We start from the raw sequence: 9,986 nt of genomic DNA, 5'->3' as shown, positions 1-9,986 counted from the left end.
CTCCACTCAAACTGCGTTCCATGCTCTTACCCTGAAGGGTATCCCTCTAGAGCCGTCACAGCTCGACCCAGCCCCTGGCTCAGCACACGCCGAGCCCCGCTCCTGCCCGCTGCACCCCGGCACTGGTGACATCGCCAGCTCCGTGCCTTTCTATCTGGCGAAACACCCGGCCTCCCACCGCGCCCCCTGAGCGCACGCTGCCAAAAAGGCGGCACTATTTCTGGCGGGCTTCGAACGGGAAACACCCACGCTGCCGACCGTCTCTTCCGTGGCTCTGGCTTCACCCAAGTTTCCTTTCCCGCCGCCCGGCTGCGTTAACGGGAGAGCCCCTTGTCCTCACCCCCTCCTCACTGAGGCGAGCAGGGAGTTTCCAGAGGGCAGCTGTGCCGCGGGAGCAGCGGGCACAGGCACACACACCACACGGCCCAGGGCTGCGCTCGGGCGGGTGCCGCGGGGTCCCCGAGCGCCGCAGAGCCCGGTGCGGAGGGACCGCCGCCTCCCAGGGCGGGCGCTCGCTGCCGTGCCCTCACGGGAGCGCCGTGTCCCGCCCCCACCGTGCCCGGCACGGGAGGCGCGTCCCGCGTCCCTCCCCGCCCAGCTCCGGAGCCCCTCACGGCCGCCGCCCCTCCGGGCAGCCGGCTTCGCGCCGCCCGCCGCGCATGCCCGGCCGCGCCGCGCGTGCGCACTGCGGGAGCAGCAGCCACATCTGATAGGGGGGAAAATCCGAACGGCGGCGGCTGCCGCCATATTGCGGAGCTGTCACAGCGCCCGCCGCGCTCCACGCCCCGGCCCCGCCGAGCAGCGCGGGGCGGCCCCGCAGCGCCTCCTGCCCCGCGGCGAGGGGGCGGCGGGGGGGACACACCGCCCTGCCCCGCCAGCAGCGCACAGCGCCGCGCCACACGCACCGGGGGGCGCGTTCCCCCGCTTCGCCCGGCGCCGCCGAGGGAGCGGAGCCCCAGGTGAGGTGGGGAGCGGGGGGCGCGGGCGGCTGCCGGCGGGGCCGCGGGCAGGCAGCGCGGGGGCGGGAGCCCGCCCGCAGCAGCCCTGGGTGGGCGAGGGGGCACCAGGCGACTTGTTGCAGCGGCAGGTTGGCGGCACCGCGCCGCCCGTGTGCGGAGTGCCCGCCGCCCCCGGCCGGGAGCGGGGCCCGGGCGGCCACCCCCGGGTGGCTTGGCCGTGCCGGGAGCGCGCCCCGCGTGCCCGCGCAGCCCCCGTGCATTATTGATGTCCCCGGCGGCGCGGAGCCGGGGGTACACCCGAGGAGACATGTGGCAGCCGGGCCGGGCCAGCTGACTGCGGCGGTGCGGGGGAATAATAAGGAATTACTTCATAAACAAGTGCTGTGGAGCATCTGTTGCTGTCTATTGTTTTCGACAAATGTGCGTTTTTAAGAGTCCTTAAGTGCTGACCGACGTAATGGGCGCAGGGGCCCTGAATGAGCCTTTGTGCATTGTTTTTGAATGGATTAATGTGTTGTACAAGTCGTGGGTATTTGTAATTAACTTTGTCTCTTAAAGTTTAGCGCGGATAAGAGGTTTTAGTTTCAGCTTGGTGGAATTCGCTTCTCTTTTGTCAGTTTTCTTAATTTGAACGTCAAAAAAAAACCCTCTTTGGACTCTATGCCAACACAACTAATCACTTCAGTTGTAAGGTGCTATTAAGCTGTCTTTTCCAGTCTATGTAACGCCCTAGACAAGTATTTCATGTTCCTCTTTTTGGTACAGGCTTTTAGAAAGATTCATTTTTTTTTAAACTGAGTCATGGGAGTGGCAGTTCTGAGTTTTTAATGAATTCTGCCTTTGCGACTGGTTTGTGTCAGGCTTCAGACGTGCCCCTGCATCTCGCTTTCATCAGAGATGCCTGCCGTTGTGTTTGTGCCGCGGGAGTGTTTTGGGGGACGCGTTCGGAAGGTTGCGGGGCTGCGGTTGTCGCTGTCAGGTGTGAGACAGCGCGTTGGCACCGCTCTGCCGGGCAGCGTGTGTGTGTGCCACGAGGGAGGACCTGGAGCACAGGGACCTCACGGCTACTGCGATCGAGTGGTTTTTTTTTTTAATCGTTAAGGATGGGGCAAGTAGTAACTGTTTATTGGATTATAAGACTCACCTGTATTGATCTATTGATTTAGCGTAAGAGGGACTGTGAGAAAAATAAACTGCAAGTCAGTGCAATGTTCCCAGATAAGCAACATCCCAGCAACTGGGAATTGCAAGGCATTGGCATGTTTCCAGGCTTTGTCCTGAAGCGGCACGGCTCTTCTATTAGGTTGGGAGACTGGAGAGTGAAAGCATAACAGACAGCTTTAGAAAATGCATGGAAAGTGACATGGTGTGACATTTCAGGAGCTGTCCAGAGAGTTTTCCTTGAGTGCTGACTGAAAGAAAAAGTATAAAAGTGTTTATAGAGTTCTGGTCTGACTGTTTTTGCCATTGCAGTAGAGAGCGTTGCAGGACTTGATGGTGGTAGAACTGCCAGCAGAAAACTTTCACAGAACATCGGGTGAAGTGTAAAGAGAGTGAGGATATGGATCCACCTACAAGGAACAAAATTAGAGGGGTGTAAGAAGTGTAGAGGCTATGATAATAGAAGGCAGTTCCTTGTAAAGAAAGTTTCTTTAGCCTTTGCTAGGATAGGTATACGGCCTTTCTTCTCCAGCAGTCTCTCTGCTTTTTGAGAAGGGGCACTTCTGTTGGCAGAGGTGAAGAGGAAAGTTGTTTGAGGCATTATGTCTTTCTGTTGGACGTGCTAAGTACATCAAAGCTGTCCTATCACTTTGTATTGCATTAGGAGTCTGTGGGAGTAGAGGAAAGGGAGGATTTTCAAGTTTGTAAATGTAAACAAAGCTTTATACAAACATCTGAAGAAAGTACTGATTGTTGAAAGATACTGACCCATTAAAGCAGCACTCAGTGTATCTTGCATGCTCAGCGAGTTTACTCCAGAGCTGAGGCGGGCCTAGGTGAACTCTTTCCTTTCTACACTGAAGAGCTGCATTTGTGGACTAACTTTACCAGTAGGCTAATTCTTAGGTGTACTTTGAATTACTTTTTTTTTTTTCTTTCTGCTTTAGACATTTATAAATCACTCTGTGAAGTGAAACGTTCAAGTCATGTACAAAGAAGAAGAAATATTACAGTGGCCAAAAAAGGGAGTTAATAATCTTTACACTAGAACATTTCAATTTAATAACTCTAGTTACTGTATAGGGAAAATGATGTGAGTGGTCAGTTCACATTCATAAGTTTCCTTTATTTTATGGAACTATTTCTGAGACTCAACAGTGTCATTCAGAAAATATAGTACTTGGCTTTGAGATGACATTATACCCAGCATTTCAGTTATGTCATATTTCTTTGCTAACTGTATTTTTAGGGAAAGGCTTATTTCACTTAGAAACAACAGTACTTCCATCAGTTTCCCTTCTTAATTTCCATTTTTGTTGATGCTTGGGATATATGTGGTAAGATTGACCATCCTGTCATTGTAGAACTCTTCAGGATCTTAGAGTTGTTCAAATAGTGCAGTTGTGGGTACTTGAAGATTAATACTTAATAAATAGGTTAAATAAATGAAATAATATATTGTTATGATAAAATAATACATATATTAATATATAATATTAAATATTTAATAAATACGATTAAACTTAATAAATATTAACTGTATGTAAACTGTATAAGCATGTCTAAAATGTACCAATTCACTAACTGGCAAAACTGCGAGCGTTGCACTAATATTCTTTGACTGGTTTGTGTTGCTTTTAATTGAACTACTGTGTTGGCAACTGCTAAGTTTTCATTTGTGCTTCTGAGGTTCTCAGGAACTCCAGTTTAGAAGCAGTACCTCACTCTTCAAAATGTGTTTTCCTATAAATACATTGAATACATAACAATTGTACTAGTTATACTGCAGTTATTTTTTAGGGAGTGTAAGCCTATCTTGGGTATTTCAGGGAAGGGAGGATTGGGGGAAATGGGGGGTTTAGGAAGGAAAAGATACAGTGCTCAAAAAAAAAAAAAGTTGATATGTAAGACTCTACATGTGATATCTAGCACTGGTCAAATCTCAATTATTACATATTAGCTATAGAATTCAACTCTTTGATTGTCTTTTTTTTTGTCTTTTTTCTTTTTTTTTCTTTCTCTCTATGAGATAAATGTCTTGTTTTAGTTCCCCCGTGGTTTGCTTATATTGCAGACAACTGTGTGGGCGATCTCTGTGTCCGCCTGAAAAAGATGTATGCAGAAGTAAAGTCTGTGGCAAATGAACTGCTTTATTGGACTGCAGCAAGTGTGTCATTAGGGAGCTGTTAGTGTGAAAGATGATTGCCCTGCAGGCATTCACAGAGTGCTTTGGAGTGGAGAGGTGTTTCTGTAGAAATCTGAGACCAGTTAGTCAGGTACAGTGGCCTCTAAGTTGCCTATTGCTGCCTCTCCAAAGATCTAAAACCTTTAGGTATGACAAAAAATGGAGTGGTAAAAAGACTTTGAAAAGAGAAAGTATATTAATTTTAAATAAGTTCCTGTAAGTAAATGAGTGAGTTATATTGCTATGGCTCAAGTTCTGTGGTCCCTGCTGTCTCTATTTAGGAAAACAGATAATGAACCTCTTGCTTGAGTTTAGGAGGGATGCTGCTGGGGGAACTGCTTCTGAGAGAAGGCCTTAAGCTGTCAGATAGGGACTCTACTTTAAAGTGCTACTTCTCCACCAGCCAAGCATCCTGCTCAAGCCTTCTGTCTCCTATCCCATCCTCACCTGACCTCAGACCCATAGCTGTGTGTATGAATGTTTCTTTTGAAAACAGCTGCTGCATAAATTATTTGACAGAATTTTGGCATCAAGCGTTTTATGCACCATCATTTTCTGAAGAAAGCTTTCTTTGTCATCCTTCAACAATTGCTTTTTTTGTTGGCTTCTGTGGCATAACTGGAAACATGGATGATACTGATTTAAAAATCCTAACTCTCTTGTAGTGAAATGAATTGACATCACAGTTCTTTATTTCAAGAGAATTCTTGATGTTCTGGGTGAGTTTTTTGGTCTGTTTGTGATGTGGAGCCTGCCGATACTTTGGTTTTTGGGGGTCCAGAGTCCAGATTACTGCATATGCTCTGGAAGGTCTTGAGTGTTGTAGCGGTAGGAAGTCTGCAAAGTCACAACCCTGCTAATCCTGACTCGGAAGAGGCACCTTTAGGAATTGAAATGCCAAAATGAGATAGGTCACAAACTGGTTTCAGAATGCTGGAGGCAACAGGAATATAATTTCTAATCTGAATTGACTTCCCCCCCCCCCCATTTGCAATGCCATTTCACATGAGTGTTACAGGTAATTAGTTGCTTCAAAGTTAAAAATTAAGTAAAACTGATATGATTGCATCTGCTAAATATATATTTATCTGAAATGCGTTAGTAGCAAAAGTGAACTCCCACTCCAGTAATAATAGTGGAGATGGACAATATTTTGCCTGACTGATTTTTGGTTTCTTTTGACCAAATGTGTTTTGTTTTGGTTTTGTTTGTTTTTTTTTTTTAATATGTGTTTTGTTTTTAATGTTAGCTGGTGCCAATAATTGGGATAGATAGGGTGCTTTTTGTTTTATTCAGTGCTTATTTGATTTCAATTTTTGCACAGTTTTACGATCTGCAAATTTCTAGATTTTTATATACGTATAATAGTTGCAACGTGTGTGATTGGACTGTTTTGAAATTGCACAACGTTTTGAGCATATAAAAGCATATAGACACAGGCTGTTTTTTGCATTATATATAAAATAGAAACAAGTTCAGCATAGTTGGCTATAAATTTATTAATTTTCTGTTTTTAAATTTTTTTTTAATTTTTAAAGAAACGATAGGGATTTTTTTCTTTACTCTACTGAAAGATACTACAGCAAGCATTTCAGAAAAATACCTGCGTTTCTATCTGTTTTGTGTAGATTTTTATTTTTACTCTGTTGCTCATATATTGTGATAATTTCTCACACCCATAAGATCTGTGAATCTGTGAGGCTCACAGTGAGACTTCATTTTTATTGAGTTTTGCACAAGAGGATTCTTGCTTTTTACTAATAACTTTGTTCTCTTGCGTGCAAACACATGTCTACCAATTGTGGTTTGACATAAAATTAACCTATAAAACTTTGTGTTTCTGATTTTAAAAATTACCCTAAGGTTTTAAAAGATGTTTTCAAACAAGTAATTTATGGTTTGTTGATAGTATTACAACAATGGCTTCGGGTAAAACCCAAAGAAAAAATTTGGGACATATTCAGGAAAGAATTTGTAATGATAAAATGTATGAGGGAATGACAGCCACTGTAGAAAGGGATGGACATGTTCTCTTGTAGAAGGACCTCAGAAAGTGATCAGCTGATAACAGAGATCTCGATCTTGTGCCATATGCTGTCATTCCTCTCCTGGAGACTGGACTTCCTTATCAGTCATCTTGCCATACCCCTTCTTTTCAATGCTAGTGTAACTAAAGACACATACAAATAGTGTGCTACTTTCTATTCCTTTTGGTACTGTTGAGTTGGCACGCTTACAAAATGGTGGATGAGAATCTAATTTAGCTTTTGCATAGTTAATTAACTGAGTGTAACTCTAGGGCTTCAATCTGCCCACAGTTTTTCAAGCAATGAACCTCTACTGTCAGAAAGGTGAACACAGGGGATACTGCAGCTCAGAATCCTGCGAACTTTAGCAGATATTAGAGCTAGGCTTGTTTTGCTTTTTATTACTCCTTTGAATTTTTTCAAGGAGTACATTAGGGAAAGGAGGGAGGAGGCAATCTATTCTGTGAAATGGAAACGTGCTGTTGAATTTTTATCAAAAACCAGAATTGTCAGCACCTCATTTTTTTTTTCTTCTTCCTGAAAGCTTTTGTTGTTAAAAAAAAAAAGGAGGGCAAGGAATTGAGGAAATCTGTATTCATATTTTTCAAGGATATATTTAAAAGTATCTTGGAATAGTAGTCTTACTGCTGATGTCCAGGTGTTAAAAAGATAAATTTCTTGTCAGTAGAATTGCCTTGTTAAGGCTGAGGGCTTACACGCTTCAGTGATCTCAGACCCAGGGGAAGGTTAACAAAGCTTGGGGAGAAGGATGTACCACTGATAGTGGGCACAGAGAATGCAGAATTCACAAGCCACAAGGACATTTGGCAGAACTCCCAAGATAAGGAAGAAACTAAGAAAGCCAACTCAGCAACTGTGCAGGAATCAGCTCCAACTGGGAAAAAGGTAATTCCGGCAGGAATGAGATTGCGACCATGACTCAGCGCCCACGAACTCACGAAACCCACCAACTCAAGAGAAGAGAGTGACTGAGCATGCAGACTAATGGGCCTGAGAAGAGAGAGAATGATTTAACCAGCAGAAGGTAGAATGCTAATCAGTAACAGCGATGTAGCTTGAAGCCAATAAACTGTGATTCCTTTGTCTGCTGCAATGTATAAATGTTGTGAAGTTTTGATGATCGCGGTGCCAGCCTTTTGTGGGTTAACATCCAGCTCCCTGCTTTGCACAGACTAGGATAAAGAAGTGGAGGTACCTCATCTCAGTGTGTAAATTGGTGCTACACATCGGGCAGTGAGCCTGCATTTGGGACATTACTGATACTGCCCTGTTCTTTAGAATATCTTCTGGAATTAAAAAAAAAAAATCTACTGGAATGTAATTGTCTTTATGCTAAACAAATGTATTATTATACCTTTATAGTTGGGCTGCACTAGTTACAGCATAATTAATATAACTTAAAGATACTGTTTTAATTTTTTCAGACTGATTTTTCCTTAAACAAAATTTTGCCCCATATTGGCATTATGTCATTAGATTTTTTTCTGTAATCCTTAGTCTTAACATTGATTTTCTTTACCAGCTAACAGCATCGGCATTTCTTAAATTCTCTTTCCATCCTTCATCTCTTTTTTCAGTCTCTCTTTTCAAACATATCTCTAAGATTAGAAAAAGAAATAAAAAGTGCTAGTGAACCTTACATTGCTGTGCAAATGTTTCTGATGTTTACTGTATTTTTTTATTGCCAAGAAGCAAGGAAAATTAACTTCTTTTATAATTTATATATAAAACTACTTTTTATTTATGATCGAAAGATCATTTATACGAAAGTTTGGTTTTGATAACTGGATTACTCATAAGTCTTCTGTTTTTATCCTTTTTTTTTTCCTTTTAAGCAATTCTGAAAATTTTATTCATCTGTTGCAACCATGGAGTAATAATAATGAAATCTCAGATTATTCTGAGTAGTATGTCATACTCATTTTTCTTAGTGTAAGTGTAATTCCAGTTTATATTATTTTTGGAGGCAGTACCACCTTTGATACTCTTTGCAAACCAGCAACAGGTGTGATTCATGGAAGTCATTACTGAAAATGTGTGTAAGAAGGTGTTATTACTGTAAATTTGTGCAAGGAGCTGGCTAGCTTCTTGTTCTTTCTGAGTTAGAATGAACTGAAAGGGAGGCAGGATGCTGTCTACCAATACCATTGCAAGCATATTTTTTCAAGGCATAGAAACTGTTTTGGAACAGAACACAATAGTGAATACTTTCATTACTACGTAGACATAACTTACAGCCTTTCTGCTTAAAAATAAAGTAGAAAAAGGTTCTATTTCAAGCAGAGCAGATTTTTTTTCCTTCTTTTTACTGTGGTGGTGAACTTGCACTTTATTTCGTTTGGGAAAAATGACCGTATCATTTCTTTGCTTAGAGAAATGGGTGATTTTATAGACATGAAATACAGTTTCGATGATTTAAAATTGCTAGGGTTTTTTTTTCTTCATGATGTTTCAAACTTTTACTTCCTTGTAAATAGTGTTGGAGGTTTTTAAAAGTAGATGATGTCTGATAAAAGAAGTTTTAAAAAGAATTTCTAGCACTTGAGGAACTTGCACATTAGTGCATTAATGCTCTTCAGAAAATAAAAAGGATGTTACTGCTTGGAGATCTTTAGATTCTGGTACTGGCTTAGTAGCTTTTTATTTGTCATCTGAGAAGTGTATTTTGTACATGTAGAGCACTTTTTTTTTTAACTTGTTTTGGAATGTGTATTATTTGCTGTGATGTACATGAACTCAGTTTTGATTACTTTAAAAACATCCGTTTTAATTTTGTTTTTGGCAGAAGGGGACAAAGAATTCGTAGAAGATTTAAGTGGACAGGAGTCAGCAGAAAACAAGAAAAATGCCGAAACCAGTAAGTAGCTGTTTGTTACCCATCTAAGTGGGTTTTCGTATTTCAGAGTGGTGATCTTATAACAGTTCTTTTTGTTGTTTTGACTCTGCTCTTTCTAGATTTCATAAGATCTGATAGTGCACAATTGAAGTTGAGATAGTTTACTACTAACATGTGGAAAAAAGGTGAAGAGAGCTTTGTAGCACAAGCTCTGGGGGAACACACCTAGGAATGGGAGCAGTGCTTGGAACCCATTTGGCTGGCAGGAGGAATGACTTTTCAGGAATTGTTGACTTTGAGATGAGCTTATATACAGTGGTTAATGGAGGCATAATTTAAACCTAACTCAGTGTCTCTGAGAATCGGTGGAAGGGTTTGCTACAGGATTTGGTAGGGGAAGACAGAACATGTGTGAAGTGTCTGCACTAAGTTGGATTGTATTTTTACCATGGTAGGGAGGAGCACATAGAAAGTAAATTTTGAAGGGAGGAAAAAAGCAACATTAGTGGTCCCCTATTCCTCTCACTTCAGCTAAGATAAGGGTTCATCTGCTTTTTATCCAGGGGAAAAAAAATCTCTGACTTCTGTTTTGATAATAATTCTAGAAGTCTTTGAAGAGATAATTATTCAGCAGTTTGGTTCTTTTTCTGTCTGTCTGGTTGCTTAGGATTTCATCTACCATGTGTTAAATGAGTTTTGGTTGTCTCTTCCTCTTCTATGCAGTGAGCAAAACATTCAGGAAGGGAACTGAATTGTCAGATTATTTCTACTCAACTCAGTTTATGTAGTAGCCTTCA

The 9,986-nt window shown here is 42.3% G+C and overlaps 1 protein-coding gene across 2 annotated transcripts in view; it reads left to right on the top strand.

Annotated features, from left to right (window-relative positions):
* The first annotated feature begins 725 nt into the window (after positions 1–725).
* Positions 726–9,986, top strand: part of RDX (radixin) — a 44,953-nt gene continuing 35,692 nt past the window's right edge. The window contains exons 1-2 of one of the 2 annotated variants that reach the window (XM_050331841.1): positions 726–959; positions 9,139–9,210. In XM_050331841.1, coding sequence (XP_050187798.1) covers positions 9,199–9,210 — 12 coding nt within the window. In that variant the 5' untranslated portion in view covers positions 726–959; positions 9,139–9,198. Of the gene's footprint in view, positions 960–9,138; positions 9,211–9,986 lie in introns of those variants that run through there. The other variant, XM_050331842.1, reaches the window with a different exon arrangement.

Source organism: Myiozetetes cayanensis, unplaced genomic scaffold (assembly GCF_022539395.1).
Source record: "Myiozetetes cayanensis isolate MyiCay16 unplaced genomic scaffold, myiCay2020 scf5-8, whole genome shotgun sequence".
NCBI lineage: Eukaryota > Metazoa > Chordata > Aves > Passeriformes > Tyrannidae > Myiozetetes > Myiozetetes cayanensis.
The sequence above is the reverse complement of the archived record's forward strand: the minus strand, read 5'-3'. Positions and strand labels throughout refer to the sequence as shown.